General features: G+C 40.5%; 1 protein-coding gene across 1 annotated transcript; it reads right to left on the bottom strand.

Moving 5' to 3' along the window:
- Nucleotides 1-258: 258 nt before the first annotated feature.
- On the bottom strand, nucleotides 259-1,248 carry LOC133137570 (uncharacterized). The gene has a single exon (XM_061255902.1). It carries the CDS (start codon nucleotides 1,246-1,248, stop codon nucleotides 259-261), a length of 990 nt encoding a protein of 329 aa, XP_061111886.1.
- Between the last annotated feature and the right edge of the window lie 18,486 nt (nucleotides 1,249-19,734).

Consider the following 19,734-nt stretch of genomic DNA (forward strand, 5'->3'; position numbering starts at 1 on the left):
TAGGCTATACTGTTATTGATTAGTATAAGTGTGGGTGACAGGGGGATTATTAGCCCCGAAGAAGGCACAGACAGCTGTGGTCGGACACTGATGGGAGATTTTATTTAAGTACAAGAGTCTTTAAACGTATATATATAAAAAAATATATAATACAATTTGTTTATCATTAATCCTTTAAGAATGTTGTCATGCATCTGAATGTTTTCAGGCTGGGTGCTGGTATGTGGAGAGGCACAGTGATGTGGGCAGGAACAAGGCTCACACCTCATGTGGCACTCGTATCAGTCTACCCCTCAGGTTAACTAGGCCTGCGCAGATTGTTAAGATTTTGTCCAACCTCGGTGTCATGGAGATGGGGACAGTTTGGGATAAAATCTTGAAAACCTTCAGCCTTCGGATTGCCCGTTCTACATGAATGCGCACATTGGCCACTCGTCTGGTGCGTGTCACCTCCTCATTGGTCAACTGACCACACTTGTGGGTGAATGCAGGGATGTTCAACCTGACCTTTCTTTCATGTAACAGGTCTCGAATAGTGAATCCCTGGTCCGCCATTACCTCATCACCAACCCTCAGGTAGTCCAGGAACCCACTATCCATAGTGATGTACTTGTCGCTGCTTCTGCCTACATATGCATCAGAAATAAACATGATCAGCCCATTGGGAGCCACAGCGACTAGATATTTAGCAGTGTTGGTTCCTTTGTAGTGGCTGAAAGTGGCACTCCTGGAGTCAAGGTTTTTGGCCCTCTGAATACCACTTTCTGCACAATCAATAATACAGGTGGTTTGAGGATAGTTCTTTTTGAATGACAATGGCATGGTAGCACAGATGGTTTCTTTTGGAAGCCAGGGGATCAGGATTTTAAACTGTTCACCCATCACATCTATCCAGGGAGCAATCACCTTGCTTGCCATGCTCGTAGACACGTTGAAGCGCAGAGCGATATCTCCTAATACAAGGTTTAGTTTTAGCTTCATTAAGGTCATCATGATTTGGTCGACAACAGGAAGGGTAAATGACGACTGACTGAACGGCACCAACGCAGTCACCAAAGTAAAAAACTGGACCAGATGCACTCCTGTGAACTGCAGTGAGTTACCATCATCAAGGAGCATGGTGCTAGTCACAGTAGGACCCATTTCTGCTTCGCATTGTGTGGCTTTATCTGCCATGACTGACTGTGTTGACACGTAGTTATGGTCAACATGTGTAGGGTCCTCCCACTGGGTCTGAGCATCTTTCATGTTTGGCTCGCTGCAACTCGTCTGACCCTTTTGAGGCGCAGGTTCACTGGAGCACGTTTCCGTAATACCTAAAAAACAAGGCACTAAATATAAATATATTCAGGGATGGAGCGTTAGAACTACTTGAACGACATCCGATTGTATCGTTAGCCAGCTGGGCTAACGATAGTAGCTAGTAGTAACGATAGTAGAGACAACATCTCTGTTGAAGCTACTGTCTAGGTAACCAGCATTAAACCAGGCAACGTTACAAAACTAACATGACTAACATGACTTAACCACCAAACTAGCCAGCTAGCTCAACACAAAACTAACATGACAAAACTAACATGACTTAACCACAAATCTAGCCAGCTAGCTCAACACAAAAATAACATGACTAACATGACTTAACCACAAATCTAGCCAGCTAGCTCAATTTAATTTACCCTCTGATTCAAGCTCAATCTGGCAGCCGGTGGTTCGCTCCAGTTTGCGTCTCTTTCTCTGGGGAGGGCGGTCGTATCCCAACCACAGTTCAGGGAATGGGTTTTCTTTGGTTGGCTTTTTATCAACGAAGTGATGGGAACAAACAAAGACGCTTTTTGGTGGTTTCTTCAAATCCAAAGCCTTCAACCACATCCGTGATTCGAAGTCTACTGTTGGTTTTTTGTGGAAGGAAAACAATGGAGGACAGGGACACTGCCGTTTTGTGGCTGGTGTATGAACAACACATTCTCTATCCAACCACTCATTCAGGCTTGCCCGTCTATTTGTACATCCACGCACCGCACAATGTGTCCCCGAACCTTTTTTTGATCTAATGTCCATTTTTAACGTTAATGAAGACATCACCGATCTCAGCAGCTGTTTACCTCTCTGACGCCGGCTACGAATGGATGTTGACCGGAAGTTAAATACCCACCTCCCACACAAAAAACAAACATGGCAGCGCCCTAGGTTTGGGCGCGTAAACTCGTCTATTGATTGTTCTTTTCACTGTGTGTGTGTGTGTGTGTGTGTGTGGTAGAATATTTGATTCACCGTGTCCGTATCTCCCCGATTTACAGTGTGTGTGTCTGCTGGCACCTTTCGGTTCCACTTCCGGTAAGCCCTCCACCCTCCACAGACCCGTACCCGCATGCACCCAGTAGCGCCCCTAGCGGCGGAGAAGACCTACCGGCTAATTTGATAAGTTTGGGGATCCTGTGGGTTTTCTACTGTGTTTCTTTGAATTGTAACGAATAAACTGATTTTATTATTGAATTCACGTCTCTGCTTGTTCATTTACTTGAACATACCTAGGTGGGGATTGATCACCAATCCTCGACCATTTCCTTTGGGCGTAATTCCCAAGGTGGCATAATCGAGTGGTGTTATGCCAGGTCACACATTCATGTGATTATACGTACGGTATGTTGATTCTGTGATACTGCTGCTTTTTTCAGTGAAACATCGGGTGAGATGCCATCTCCTCTGCCAATTCAGGAGAGCACAGACAAGCCTGTTCCCGTGAAGCTTTGCAGTTCATTAGTTATAATCAAAGAGTGATGTGGAGGAGGACACTTATTGTACATATAAATATTTGATATAACTATTTAAGTGTAAAATACTGAATAAAGTGCTCTGTGTGTACACATACACCAACAGTGTCTTAACAGTAAGTTAGCTAACAATGTATTACGTTATCTCATTGAGTCTAGCATTATCTTCATCTGGCTTGCCATCATACTAGTTTGTACAACATGATGCAACAAGATCACATAACCCTGTGATCAGTGAATTCCTTATTTCATCTGAAAGAGAATTCATGTTGAGAGTGCAATGTTTGTGACAAAGCTGTATTTGAAATTATCCTGAATTTAAGTCATACTAGTATAGCAAGGTTAGCTTGGCTAGTTCGCTAGTAAGCAGGTTGCTGTGACAATACTCCCTGGTGACCTAACCCTCAAATTCAAAAGATTGTTGTTTCCCTTGGCTTCGGGCAGTTTTGCCTTTAGCTGACTCGTAACACATTTGTCCAACAAATCTTTGGACGAGTGAGGGTTTAAATCCCACCTCGGACTCAGGAAAAAATCTCTCATTGCACTAGCATTGTGTAGCGAAGCTTTCTTGCTCCATGCTGCAGCTTTGCACAAGATTCACAGATGCCTGTGAGCCAGGGTATTCAGTGAGCTGAACTCTGTAGCTGCTCTGGCTCCCCACCCCATATTCCTGCATGTCTAAAATGATAACCGATATCTGAAATTCATTTTCGTGCCTTATAGAATTATCATCAATCTTGTAGAATGTCACACGTGGTTTTACTAGCCCGTTTGCTGACATTAATGCGTAGAATAATGGACCTTCATCTGCAGGGTCCCCTGTAATTGCTCTGCCTCACTCACCGCACATGGCATTTGCACATACAAGTGTCACGTTTGGTCTTTATTGACATCTCCTTTGGAGAGCCCGGTCTGAGGTGCTTTCATTAATATCTGTCAGCCGCGCACACGGCTACGACGTCGCCCCGCCCGGCTGCGGCTAACGAAGGAAATCGCCTGTCACCTCGGACCTTAACAGCCGTACTGACACTTTAAATGGCCCTATTTGTTGTGTGAAGATATTGGATCTGTGGTCCTAGGGTAGGTCTTTGCATTTCCTCACAGTGTGGAGTCTTTTATGATTGCACTTCCTCCCGGTAATAAGGCTTTTCTGGTCCCAATCCGTGGCCCTAAAGGCAGATTGCTAAGGCGGTCAACGGCAAACTGCCGGATGCCACCCTTGGGGATGTCACATTACTGGCCTCAATGCAAGCGGAATGCACCAAATGTCTGGTACGAAGTGAGACATCTGGCCAAGGGGTCAATTTTATAAAATCATGTCTTCATGTTGATTAAGTAAATAAGTGACTGTAAAGAAGATTACTATGCAGAAGGAAACCTAAAATTGCACAGTCACCCTGACTTCCTTGAGCCAATTTACTATGGCACTCGCATGCCCCAAGCATTTAGGGTCTGTTGACTGTATTACCGTCTATGTAAAATATAGGTCTTACTCCAGTTATTTAAATGAATTAACAGGCTTAAACAGCACTGTTAAATAGAATATCTAGATAAAATCAAGCTGATGGTTGTCGTGATGATCAAATGCTGTCGGTTGAAGACACCACGCTTTGGACAGAAAATAATAGATGTTTAATCAGGTGCTTTCTGAAATGGTGCACTTATACATTGCTTTTAATTGGCATGAAAATGATGAATACAGGCATAGGTTTTTGTTTTCATTGCTGACTGGAGGTGAATGATGTCCTCATTCGGGTAAATCACAATCTGCTCAGATTACAGCATATACAGTATACTTCCAAACATCCCAGACGTTTGAAATCACACAGACGGAGATTGAACATTTATTTAACACCTCCACACAGTAGTAACAGGGAATTTGTTCCCAACACGCTTAAACCAATTTTGTTAATTACTGTACATGAACATGTTTTATTATTCTGTCTAAAAGCTGGGATTGTGTCCTAATTCGAAAACAAGAAATTCAGTTCTGGTACATATCCAAATAGATGTTCCAGAAATGATAGTACACAAGTTTTCAATTTAACAAGTGTTCATTTTTTTCATACAAATCATGATTGCCAATGAGGTACCGTATACAAAGATGTATGTTTTGGTGACTGCACATGCAACATTGTCCAACATTGACTGCTATACCAACAGAACATGGTTCCTTTAAAGGGAAATTGAACTGTCCCTCAGACTACCCATGGTGAAATTTTGATAGGCACATGAGAGGCACAACAGATAGTATATTCACCCTCAAATGTACTTTTTCAATGCTGGCTTACTCACACCTTTCATAAAATGTGCTGTATTGCGTCTAAACATTCAATAAAAAAAACCGTGCTAACTTAATGAAATATTTTTGCATGCATTTCAAAATGTTACTGCTTGAGAAATTGTTTGTGCCAAATATTCAAGAATTCAACAGTTTCTGTACACCATCACCATTCAATCGGGATAATTAGTCCCCTATTAATCAGTCCCCTATGTTTTTTTTCTATTGTCAGCATCGAACTGGATCTTGTTTGTTCACTAGGTTTTGGCTTGTCATGTAAATGGAGCCCTACATTGTCACAGGGGTCATCTCCACAGCGAGTGTTGTCATCCACGCTTCTACATAAGCCCTGCGGTGATTGAAATAGAAATGATCTGTTTGGTCCAGCAGGACGGTGAGCTGCAGTTGATGGATGAACAACCTCCACTTGTACAAGTGTGCGCGTCTGTGTGAGACAGGATATGTACATGCAGTTTGAAATGTGTGAAAAGTCGGGTCTGGCGAAGGTTCATTTCAATCCAGTGGAGACTCCATTGACCTTTTCAACACAAATTATTCTGGAAGAAGTGAAACGTGGTGTTTGGGATGCTGGTGGGCCCTTGCCTCAGCCCACTGCTGGGGGTAACCAAGTGATCGAGTCAGGTGGTCTCATTAAATTAACACCAGCTAATGAACAAGGCAGTGTGGTTTGATCTTCTCAGCAGTGCTCCTGAGATCTGAACAAGCATCCCACCATCCTCCCATGCCCGATTGATCAAATGCTGTGTCTGGGTCAAGATGCTTGCACTGGGGAAAAACTAGAATAACAGCTCCATATGAACATAGCTCCATGTGAAAGCATGCTGAGGTTGTCAAGAGGTTCAGCTGTTTTTCAGACCAAATGTCAGAACGGGGAAGAAATATGATCAAAGTGACTTTTACCATGGTATGATTGTTGGTGCCAGACAGGGTGGTTTGATTATCCCAGAAACTGCTGATCTCCTGGGATTTTCACACATAACAGTCTTGAGAATACTCACAGTTCTGTGGGCAGAAATGCATTGTTAATGAGAGACATCAGAGGAGAATGGCCAGACTGGTCAAAGCTGAGAGGAAGGTGACAGTAACGCAAATAACCACAAATTACAACAGTGGGTATGCAGAAGAGCATCTCTGAACACACAACATGTCAAACCTCTTAAGTGGATAGGCTACAGCAACAGAAGACCAATAAGTCTCATAACTACCTAGTAAAGTGCTCACTGAGTGTACATGCATAAGTAAGATCCAGAGCTAGTTAAAATCCTGACTTAAATTAAGCATGATATGTTTATTTTCTTTCATATTCTTGCAATTGTAAAATGTTAAGACAGATTTATGGTTCCTGAATTTATACTATGATCGATCAAGGTTTTAGGGAAAGTGGCCCTGCCAGACTTCCACACTGTCTCAACAAACACAGGGTAAAATGAGCTGACACATACTTCAATTAAAAAGAAAAGGCGATGTGACTTAGGTGATCTGATTACAGTTGCTGATTGGACGTCTCCTGTGGCATTTCCCTCGATGGGAGGTCACACAGGCATCTGCTATGTGCAAAAATAATATTCTGGCTCATAGAGGGAAGTTATCAAATAATGTCCTTTATGAAAAGCAGTGACAGGTGATTTGAACAGACATGGAATAAGACTGTGAGGAATAAGGGTAATACGTTGAATACACTGTGAACAAGTCAATTCAATTGACAGCCTTCCATTCTAGTTTCAGTCCCATAAACACCCATGAATTTGCTTGAGCAGATGATGCAATATTCAATTAAATATTACAATTTGCTATAAAGCTTGGTGAGTGTTGTGGGCATTTCAATGACAACTTTTAGGGAGCTCAGTTTGCCTACTTTGCATTTGTCTGCCGAGGAATGCAAAAAAAGTACTGAAGCAATCCTGGTTATTACCTGTTACTCTCTCTCACGTTCATTGTCACAATGTCTCACAATGGCGTAATTAGTCAATAATGCCACAATCTCAATGCAGTGGCCATTTTGGCTGGACTATTTTTTTTAAATAAATAAAACATCTGCCCATTACAATTTAAGCACCATCAGTGCTGTTAGCCTATTAGTTGTTATCGTAGAACCTAATTGTGATTGAGTAGCACTAACCTGATTTACAAACATAAAACAAGTTACATATATGCGTCTCTGCCATTTGCTGTGTATCTTCCTCTGGGGGTAAACAAGAAATGATTAACACCAAGGGCTTGGTCTGGCAGGCCGTAAATTGTTTTAATGTGTTATTTGTTCATAAACACATTGATGTTTAATGCCGGTGAGCTGTGGCCCAATGGACATGCTCCATTAAACGTTTACAGCCCCGGACAACAAATCTGTCTGTATATGTGTGCCAGCAGCATGTCAATTCATTATATAGAGAGATTATGAGAGAGAGAGAAAGAGAGAGAGAGAGAGAGAGAGATGGAGAGAGAGAGAGAAGAGCGAGAGAAAGGCCTATTACCTTCCTCCTGTAAGCCTCCAGAGATAGAAGATTGAAATCAGCTCATAAATAAATAACCTGTAATCTACCTGTTGGCAATATATTGCAATGTATTTGCACAGACCATTTTTTGATTTGGCTCTGTACTCCACACTTTTAGATTTGTGATCAAACAATTCGCGTTTTTATTAAAGAGCATGTTCTCAACTTTAATGTAAGGTTATGTAGAAATTACAATGCTTTTTATACATAGCCCCCTATTTCATGGCCGAAAAATCTTTCGGACATATTAATGTTATGGAAATAAAAGTAGTCACGTTTCATTCTTCGTCACATATCCTTTGCATTCAATGACTGCTTGGTGATGCTCTGCCTGGCCTGTACTGCAGCCGCTCTTAGCTCCTGCTCATTCTGGGGGCTAGTTGTCTTCAGCACATGAAACATATGTTCAACCACAACCGGAACCTTTGCTGCTTTAGCCATATGCTTGGGATCATTGTCTTGTTGTAGATGGGGTGCTGTCCAATGAGCTTGGAGGCATTTACTTGAACTTGAGCTGATAAGATGCTTCCGTACACTTCACAATTCATTCTGCTGCTGTAAACAGTTACATTACATTACATTACATTAATGCCATTTGGCAGACGCTCTTATCCAGAGTGACGTACAGTTGATTAGCAGGAGACAATCCTCCCCTGGGTCTAGGGCCTTGCTCAAGGGCCCTACGGCTGTGCGGATCTTATTGTGGCTACACCAGTTCCTTTGGGCTTCCACACTTTGCGCTTTCCTTGATATGTGAATAAGTGAATCTTGGGTGCATCTGTCCACATAACTCTGCAGGCACGTTTCAGTGCTTCTTAGGAAATTGTAACTTGGCCATCCAGTCCTTGCAACTAACTAGTGGATTGCATCTTGCAGTGTAGCCTCTGTAATGTAGTTCCGTTTGTGAAGTCTTCTGTGGACAGACTGACACATCCACGCCTGCCTCCTGAAGTGTTTATGATCAGTCAGACAGGTGTTTGTGATTTGTTTTTCATTATGGTGAGAATACTTCAGCCAACTGAAGAGGACTTCCTTGGCCTACCAGGCCATTTACGATTACTGAGACCAGTACTCTCCTTCTTCTTGTACAGGTTTCGCCATTTTATTAAGTAGACCTGTACACCAGCTTGTTAATACAAATATCTAATCAGCCAAACCTGTGGCAGCAACTCAATCCATGAATGCTGAATGCATGCAGACATAGTTCAGACGAGAGGTTCAGTACAGACCAAACTGGGTTGAGTATCTCAGAAACTGTTGATTTCCTGGGATATTCACGCTCCACAGTCTCGAGGATTTATAGTGAATTGTGTGAAAAACAGAAAACATCCAGTGAGCAGCAGATTTGTGAGTGAAAATGCCTTGTTAATGAGAGAAGTCAGAGGAGAATGACAGGATTGGTTAAAGCTGACAGGAAGGCGACAGTAACAAGCAGTATTGTGAAATAAGAATTGTCCATAGTTTCAGTTGTCCGTTAATTCAACAGATTAGTTATGGATTGGGGCTTCTTCACAGGTAAGGTGTACACATCAAATAAATACATTATGTATAGCCTGGTAATAATCAGCTTTTAATAAATGTCAATGTATTCAACTCACACCTTCAAAGGGACACGACTTGATAACCTTTGAAGGGCATTGAGGTTTGTGGTGATGATGTCAAAAGGAGAATTGATATGAGAATCCATAGATTTTGGGGGGAGGTTGCAAGAAAATGTTCTGTTGCTACTAACAGAATAAGCCACTGCTCTCAACAAATCAAAACCTCGTATTTGCTTGCAATTAGTTGTTATTTTCCGTGCTTATAGCTGTCCCTCCGATATTGACCATGCAGTTGACAAACCGAACTAAGCATTCCGTGGGATGTGTTTCTTACACTATTGTTTAAATAGCATTGTTGACACCCCAATGGAAAGTGGTTAAATAAGCAACAACATGCTGTACAGTATGAAGAGAGGATGGGTGTGTACAGATTTAATCAGATGATATACATACAGTGGGCACCAGAATTATTGGAACCTTTGAAATACTGTAAACAAGAAAATAACTTAATTTTCTGGTTTTATGTCAAAAGTTGCTGGTACATTGCTGAATTAATTATGCCTTTGACCTTAAATTGTGCCACTGGCAGCAAATACCACTGGCAGCAAGTACCACTGGAAGGTACTAGTTGCTTCTCCTTGGATGCATTCCTCTTTTGCCGGCAAACATGTCAATGGTGTGTATGGCCAAAACATTCAATTTTGGTATCATCTCACCATATCACTCTCTACCAGTCATAATTTCAATGACTCCACATGCTAGGTTCTGTTTGTGTTCAGTAAGGGCTGTCTTCGTGTCACCCTTCCAAACAGTTTGTTGGCATGGAGGTGCCATTTTATGGTTCTTTTTGAGGCTTCATGACCCGAAGATGCAATCAATCTCTGCAATTCTTAAACTGTCATACTTGGGTTCTGTATGGCCTCCATCACCATCGTGGGGACAATGTGCACAGTTTTCAACCATTCCATATGCTATATCTTTTTTATTATAGTTTTTTTGTGTGTTTTTTTGTTTTTGTTTAGGCATATCTTGACAGCCTTGTCTGTCATCGTACGGTGAAACTGCAAAATATTCAATACAATAGGTAACAAAACCTTTCATGAAAAATTGGAAATTATGTGGCTAATGACCCCACATTTTAGTAAAGAAACTGAGTCCTCAGTCTTTTGAGATCCAAGAAACTGAACAACTATTTTAAAAGACATGAACAATGTTTATAATTTTACATTGATATCCACACACGCCAACGTTTGTAGTACTTGTATTTGTCGCACTGATTACTCTGTTTACTTGAGCAATGTATGAACACTGATTGTTCAGATGCATGCTTTAATTGTATAGTTTTTCTTGCCAGCATTCTAGACATAATTTGTTCACATAATAATCAGTTGTGAAATGGCCATTCCCACCATTATGTGAAGATTTTCCATTTTTATAGACCATTCATTCCTACGGTTCTTGGCTATTGGATAGTGTGGGAGCTATGAAAGGATGTTACTAGCATGTAAATCATTTAAATGTGCCCAACGAGCCATTCCTATGATGTCCCATATGATATATAATAACTGCATTAAAGCTGAATATCATACACCTTTAAAAGCAGGGCCTAGCATGGAAAAATGCATATTTTTGCATGGGCAATATCTGTTTAATGACACTACACAGTAGTATTGTTCCATAAACATATCAAAGATAACATAATGGTTTTATTATGTTATATTATGCATTAATGGCCTTTTTATATGAGTTAGGATTGTGGGTAAGAGTTGTTTGGGGCAGAGACACCATAGAGCTTGATCAGTTATATGACCATGCAGCAGGTCTTAGTGACTTTTAAAATATGAGAGAGAGAGAGAGAGAGAGGCAGAGAGATGTTAAAAATAGGAGTGGGCAGGAAACTGGGCCCTGAAGGACGATGTGAGAACCATGTCTGCACTGCATAGAGAAGCTCTCACTCCAACACAGTGCAAATCAGCATCCGAAGACAAATAGTCTATCTCATAAATTAACCACCGCCTTCAGTTTGTAACGGTCTGTTGCACCACAGCAGAATCGCTTCCTCTTCACATGACAAGCAGATATTAAAAATAAACACAGACAGAGGGGGAAGAATCCCCTGAGAAGAGCAGAGAACATTAAAATGGTGGAAGAAGTTGCTTTATAAATATAATATTAATAGGATGAACCCTTTTAAGGTAATGCAAAAAATAGACCTGTCGAGTTTTGGTAGTCAATTTTAAGTGGTTCTGACCTGTCCTAGCAAGTTTTTGATGGTCTAAAGTTCCAAAATGCATTACATGCGGATTATATCTCCCTCGATCGTTGCCCTTGACTTGTGGAACTCTGTGAACACATAACCATTTTACAACACTGATAAACCTTAATTCATTTTGGTCGAAATGATCAAACCACCAACTGTCAGGTGGTGAATTCGGAGGCCACTCAGAAAACAGTAGTGGAAAAATTAATTCATGGTCACCTCCTGTACCTAACTGTCACAGCATTTATAATTTGTCAGCTATGACTACTTTGCTGAGAAGTATAGTGTAGCCACAGCAATGTATTTGTGTTTATCTGTTATGAGCTGTTTCTAGACAATAAAGGAGTCAAAAGTACTCAGTAGAGATGGCTAATTGTAGAAGTTTCTGTATAACTTCTAATTTATTCTCCTGTTTCGTTGTGTGCCCTTTAATTACTCATACAAAATCAACACAGACACATTTGGCACAGTTATGATTTTCTTTTCTCTGTGATCCATGCCTGTCTTTCAATTTAGGTTGTTGTGAATATTAGTTCCACTAAGGATCAGATGACATTGCATCCAAAATAATGTTAATTAAAAAATGGTCATAAAAAATAGGGTCATAATTTCTAGAGTATGGGGAGGGGTGAAAGGACTTTTCTTTGATGGATGGCACAGAGCAAACTTCACAGAGAAGAGAAGGACACTTGAATCTTTTTTAACATTTTTAATCAGATGTACATAAGAAGACAGAAGAGGCTCACAGTTTCAGGACTCGGGAGAAATGATTTATGAGCGGATGCTGGTTGTTTGTTTACAAGCCTCTTTCCCTCAGAAACATAAAGAGCAGTTCTGTCTCCTAAATTATCGCATCTTATTTATTCACAGACCACCTTATCTAGGCCAACAAACAATGCTTACATAACCATCTATTTGCACTGACATTTTCTTTTCTTTTTTTTAGAGGAGCAGCTGAGGTAAAGTGACATGTTCAACAATAGAACAGCATTTTTCTAGAGATATAAGAACACTTTTAATCCATCTAAGCATTTAATCCATCTAAGCCATGTTGAAAGTCATGTGGGCAAAATTAGAAGCTGTCTTATTAATATGTTGGATGTGTATCTGTAGGACAGGCTGAGTGCAGTTTCAAAAGTCACAGTAATAGATGAGGAACTATGGGGATGTATTAATATTCCTGTGGTTTATTGTTGAAAAATAAATATGTGTAGAAGTTAATAATCCTGTGGATAAATGTTGGATATGTGCAAGCAATATACAGCATATGTTTAAAAATGAATGAAAAAAGCTAATAAATAAAAATAAAAAACTAGCCAGTTGAATTAGCTCAAATAAGCTAGCTAACATGCAAATATATACTGACACCTGATTTTTAATTCGCTGCAAAAAATGAGGCCTTTCAGTTCGGCCGATCAAAGAATGCGATGTACCACTTTTTTTTAATTCCCAGAAGTGCGCATATGATTAGCATTTTATACAAACAGCCTATTAAAATAGTTATTGATTGAAGCACTGACGTGTTTGTTGCTTTCTACAATACTTTCCCATAGTTCTGCCCATGTTTCGGGGCTCCAGCTGCAGTGGCACAGTCAGAGATGCAGGCCTAATTTGTAATATTGGGCATGCTGAGTGGTGCGCACATACTGTGGGGAACGGCTGGATCTGGAGGTGCAGTTGCATAGCAACTGGAGGGCAGTGATAATCAAAAGAAACATGCACATTTTGGTTTGAGAACCGGATGTCTAGAGAGCAGACCATTTTGGAGCATTGCCAGGAATTCTATATATTATTTATTATTGTTTTTGTATTATTTTTTCTTTTGGAGACGAGAGACAAAGCTGTTTTGCCTGTGTGCACAAAGACCATTGTTAGGCACATGCTCATCTGAAGATTTAGATTCTCATAATCTCAAAAAGTAGATTAATATCAGAATTCAAAATGAATGGGTTATTATTACCAAGGAATATGGGCAGATCTTTCCTGCATGTAATCAACCTTAAAGGATTTCATGCCCATTTGAGACATGGCAGTCACATGTTATTAAACAGATCACAATACAATAGAAATTAGCATTTGAAATACCAGTCGTGTTTACATAAGGTAATAATAATACATTTGCGGCAACAGAATCAAGTACTCTGTCCAGATAAGCATTTCTTCTGAAATTAAAAGAGTACAATTTTTCTACTGAATCTATTAACATTTTATGAGAGAAATCAGACAGAAGCAATCTCCTCTGCATAAAAGATAGCTGGGTTTAATAACATTGCGTGACAGGAAGTCCCTCTTGCCCTCTGAAAATGAACAGAGCAGTCTGGGAGGTGTATGAGTCTAATGTAATGGTACTCTATGGAGACTCCTGATCTGCTCTTCCCCCTCGCACCACCTTTCCGGGGTCAAGATTCTCCCATAAATAATATAAAAACAACAGTAATAAACCACAGATGGTATAATGCATTTTGAATATTGTGATTATCATCTGCCTCAAAAATTCTACAATATTGAGGATGATTTTATGAATTCATCAGAAATGGAAGGAATATAATATAATAGTGACATAGCAGGTCACGTGTGACACTGTGGTAAAATTGCAATTTAAAAAAACTGGGCCTTTGGCATATAGAACAGTTCAAATGGGTTCTATTCTACCATATGTTGTTTGGTTATTCATAACCTTCTCAAAAATCCTTGTGGGCTATATCACTTTGGGTGCTAAAAAAATTCCTTGCGGTGAGTAGTTATTTTTTAATCCATGGTTCTTTGTTGTCATAATGCCAGAGATATACTTTTTATTTATTTTGAAAGTCTTTCTTAACTTATTTAATAAAATGGTGGATGAACAATAATTTGACAGTGAGTACCATTGAAAAGATTATTAATTTATATTAGGTTCTCCTTATATTTGCTTTTCTGTTTTAATACAGGTTACATTTCAACATCATTAGTTGAAATTAGTTTAAGTTTGAACACAAACAAATCTAATGTTACACATTGGTATACATTTTATCAGCTGATTATTAGTAACCAAATTTCCTTTCCTATGTGGACACCAAGCAGATGTATCTCATCAAATTAAACATTTTATTCATACTGTTTTGAGCCATGCAAACAAAGTAAATCCTTAAATGTACTGTAAGGCCCATTCAGTAATTTAGCCTGGACTAAGATGAACAATGCGATACTGTATATAAAGTATGTGGGTTGAGTGATACCCCTACACAGATCCATGTTTAACTGTGGCCTCCTATTGGACTAACATAGTCAACGCTATATCACCATCTCATAAACATTGAATTCATCACTGAAGTCAATAAATGGGACATTCAGTGGCCTTCAGAATTATTGGCACCCTTAATTGAAATGGAGAAATAAGGCTGCATATAATAAACCACATGGATAATGTTATTTCAATACATTTAATCTCATGTTTTTTATTCAGTATTTTTTTCTGAAAACAACAGGTTCCAAAGGTAACACGCATGCATCTCTTTGCGACCATCAGCATGGAAAAAGCCAATTAGCAGTCAATTCAGAAGACACAGATGGTAATTGACCATCACAAGTTGGGTAATGGGAACAAAAAAAAACGGTTAAAAATAAGGGCAATGTAAGGGCAATAATAAAAAGGCATAAAACATATGGAATAGTTGTAAACTTGCCAGAAAGTGGATGCAAGTGCATATTGTCCCCATGGACGGTAAGAAAGATGGTAAGTGTAAGTAACAGAAGAACAGCCGAGATTGGTTGTATCTTGGGGTCACCAAGTCAAAGAAAACCCCCAAAAAACATGGCACCTCCATACAAGCAAACTCTTTGGAAGGGTGGCACAAAAACAAAATCAAAATCTTTATTTTGCCAAACCTCATTGCATTTATGACTGGAAGAGAGTGTTATGGTCAGATAAGACAAAAAAAAAACACATTACTTTACACATGTTGGAAAAGCTAATGTCAATAACTATTATTTGTTAGTTTACAGCAGTTTTTGTGTATATTGATCAAGGGTGCCAATAATTCTGGAGCCCACTGTATACATTTTCTCCTTTATTAGGAGCGGTTTCCCATAAGATGCACTTTACCTGAGAAAATCCTGTCAGAGAATTTGTGTTTTGGAGGAAGATCAAAATGTAACTGACATCCTGGGATGAGAAACAAGGAAGCCAGAATCATTAGACAGCACCCATTCCAAATTTCAATGCATTTCCAGCATTGAAATTTCCGTAGTCTCTGCTTTTCTTTCTGGGGCTTTCCTGCTTTCCCCTGATTAGGCACTGCTTCTGTCACCTGGTGGAATGACATGGGGGGGACATTCAGATCTGCCCTGTTTTTCAACGGCCCTGAAAGGCATTTCAGAGAGCGTCCACGCTTGATAGGTACGTGATAATTTATGAGGTCATTAAATTGCGATTGCATCCTGGTTGTCTGCCAGCAGTCTGCTAGTCATCCGTCAATCCGTTCCCCTGTTTGCTGATCTCATGATGAAGCCTTATACCGATGACTCTCTCAGGCACGTGTGATGAGCCAGACAGGGCGCTCTGTCAGTGGGGATACATATTTAATGATCTTCCCTGATGTATCGCCATGAGAGGACTGTCTAATTGACAGTTTATTGCGCAAGCCGGTGCGAAGGATATTGGTCTCCTTACCTCCCTTGTGTTTCTCAGTCCACCTAACTACAGAGGCTCTCGTAATGAAAATGTCAATATATTATAAAATCCAAAATATGTGATGCAAGTGTCTACAGTAACATGTATTACCACCAGATGCTGAAAAGACAAGCAAGTCAATTTTCAGGTCTTGTTTTACTTAAGACACATAAGTTACAGTATTTTGATGTCCAAACTCATCCAAAGCACACAGCACATATACTGTATATGTTTTTGTATTTTATTCATACTTCTGAACTAAATCATCAGATTGGAACATCCAAGGCTGGTTTCTCATCCTGGTGGTCAAAAATAACCTTACTCACAACCAAGGCTACTCAGGTGATTGTTCAATAATGGACACACTAAGGTAAGCAGTGTACAGCTGACAAACCAGTCGCTGACATGGCTGAAAAGGGCCAATTTCAGTCTAATGCCCCAGTGGTACTTTCTCATCACTCAATACATGATGGATGAAAAAAATCATGTAGTTTTTTAGATTTAGCCTGTCATGTGGTGTGTTTTAGATTTAATTTTCAGATGGAATAATATGAATTGGTTTTTAAACATTACATAAGTTATCAATAACAAGAAATGCATTTCATTAAATAAAGGATTTACATATGAATGCACACAAGTATGTAATAGTGGTAAAAATAGCACATGAACAGACAACGTGTGTCCCACAGGGTGAGCCTTGAAAGCTGGATCCCCTCTAGGGACTAGTGCCAGTTCCCACAACGTTCCCGTCTTCTGTATAACAATCTACCCCGGCTACACGGTGAGTCTACGTTAGGCTATTAAGTAGCCAACTTTACCATTTGAAATTAGACAGCAATGTGGTGATCATCAGAACAAGTATTCCATACAACACTGCATTTTTTTTTTATGAACAAAACTGAACACATTACATAGTAAACAAACAAGTGTTTATCTGAAAAATAGAGTTGATCAACTACTTTACTAATTAGTTAGGCTACCCTTCAACTGAATTGAGCAGGCAAGGTGCTGTGATTTTTTATTCACAATAGAACCCTCTCGGTAAGCCATTTCATCATATCGGCTGTGACTCTTGCAGCAAGCTAGCTAGCAGATCACAGTTGCAGTCCTGGTGGTCCAATCCCAGTAATTTATGGTGACTAGTCAACAGTATATTGATTTCTCCTATGTACCGTGCATGCAGACCTATATTGGATTTGTGTACGTAATTACATGATTCTTGAAAAAATATATACCTTGGATTGGTGTAAACCGCAAGCTAGCTGGCATTTTGACCCATCCGTTGGCTAACCAGTGTGTTGCTTGCCAACTGTATTGCATTGCTTTTTTCAACTTCTACAGTAGCCACGAGTACTTAATGCAATCTTTACGAGTTTCAGGTAGAATGGAATGTCATGTATGTAGCCTATGTTTCTGAAACTAGTCTAAATGCAAGGATCTGCAGCTTTGAATAAATCAATAAAGCCACAACAAAGTAAGATCGGACATGTAGTCTGTAATAAGAATGGTATTCCTTAATAGGAAGCACACGCTGATGTTAGGCTAGGCTGTATCTAACTAATAAACGTCTATTTTCTCCTAAACCCTTGGAACCTCTGTGTCTAATTTAGTAACGATATCCATGAAATGGCATTAAGACAACACAACATGTAACAACATGGTCATTATGTAAGGTAATAATGTTAACATCATCTGTTAACATTAATTTACTTAAATCAACTAATTTGGTGGAAATATATGAGCTGACATGCTTCAAGCCACATTGTTAATTTGATACGAATGTGCTAATAAGATAAGTATCAAAATACTGTTGATGTGCCTTTGAAGAGAACATCACATACAGTCAAAAACACTGCAACTCTACAGGTGCTGCTGCAATGTTGAGACTCTCCACGATCCGAGGCATCAGTCTACAGGAGAAAAGGTTTAGAGAAGTCAGGGCTAATCAAGAGAGGACCGCCACAGAAGCATGCTTTAATACTCAGAAACACCACCTGGCACTGCTCCGTCCCCTGGACCGGATCTGAGGCTGAGGACCTTTCGAGTGAGGTCAGGCAAGGGACTAGCGAGATGAGAAAAATCTGGGATAAACCGGTGATAGCTAATTTGTTAGCCCCAGGAATGACCTCACTTGTTTTTTTGACTTGGGTTGGGGACACGCCAAAATGTCTGCAGTTTTTGACCAGAGAACTGACTCATCCCCGCCCCAAGAGGAACCCCAGATATCGTACTTCCTTCCATCCAACTGCGCATTTCCCTGGGTTTGCAGTGAGCCCCGTCCATTGCATAGTCTTCAGGACAGCTTGCAGATGCTGTATATGCCTCTGCCAGTTGTTTCTGTGGATAATAATGTCATTCAGATCGGCAGCGGCATATGCGGCATTTAAGAGCCTGTCCATCAGATGATGAAAGGTGGCTGGAGAGCCATGCAAACCAAACGGGAGAGTGGAGAAAGGACCCTGGAGACAAGGGAATTTGCCAGTAGCTCTTCAATCCAGTGTCGAAAATTAGCAGTGCCCAACCGATCCAGCAGCTCGCCCACTCGAGGCATAGGATAGACATCAAATTTTGATCATCGGTAATCGGTAATCCACACAAACCCATCAGGCTTCGGGACAAGCATTGCACCAATTTGGAAACTGGTGACCGGAGTAATACCAAGACTTAGTTTTCCGGTTTGAATGTTTGCAATTGAGCTACCCTGTCATAGTTTTGCTTGCAGGTCCAACACGTATTGAATGGAGACTTCTCCCAAGTTTCCTTTAATAGGTCTCGAATGCCACGGGGCCTTCACCCGTAGAATATTTCAATGGGGGAAAACCCAGGTGAGACTTGGGGAACCTCTCTTACCAGCCCGTGGCTTTAACGGAGGTATACACTGGTCCGAATTGACCTGACGTCTAGTTCTTTCAGTGTCTGTGATATAAATGAGGTGCGTTAATCTGTGAGAATCTCTTTTAAGATTACCGCACAGGAGAAAAAATTAAACAGTGCCTCTGCAATAGTCTTAGCAGATATATTGCGAAGGGGGACCGCCTCTGGATATCGGGTGGCGTAATGGTCAGACAAGGTCCATGCATTTACATTTACATTTACATTTTACATTTTAGTCATTTGGCAGACGCTTTTAATCCAAAGCGATTTACAAGTGCATAGGTTCTACCATAAGTCAAAGCATCACATCCAGAAACTAGCAAAATACACATGAAATGCTGTTCTAAACATAGTTGTCATCATAAGTGCATATTTTTATTTTTATTTTTTTTGGGGGGGGGGGGGGGGTTTAGACAAGGATAGGGATATCAGAAAGGAGGGGAAGGGGAAATCAGGAGGGAGGACTAAGGTAGAGTTTGAAAAGGTGGGTTTTGAGTCTGCGTCGAAATAGGGGGAGGGTTTCTGCTGTTCGGACAGTGGTAGGCAAGTCATTCCACCACTGAGGAACCAGAACGGAAAACAGGCGTGAACGTGCAGCTCGACCGCCAGGTGCACGTAGAGAGGGAACCGTAAGGCGACCAGAGCTGGCAGACCGGAGTGGTCTAGCAGGGGAGTAGGGAGTGATCAGGGATTGTATGTAAGGTGGAGCAGTCCCCTTAGCAGCCTGAAATGCCAACACTAGGGCCTTGAAACGGATGCGTGCGGCAATAGGAAGCCAGTGGAGGCCAATGAGAAGCGGTTTCTTTCGAAGGGTACCTCCGTTAAAGGCAATGGTTGCAAAGGTGC

The sequence above is a fragment of the Conger conger genome, chromosome 9, assembly GCF_963514075.1.
Source record: "Conger conger chromosome 9, fConCon1.1, whole genome shotgun sequence".
Classification (NCBI taxonomy): domain Eukaryota; kingdom Metazoa; phylum Chordata; class Actinopteri; order Anguilliformes; family Congridae; genus Conger; species Conger conger.

Coding starts and splice junctions, on each gene's coding strand:
- LOC133137570 (XM_061255902.1), bottom strand. CDS start 1,248: ATGAAAGATGCTCAGACCCAGTGGGAGGACCCTACACATGTTGACCAT.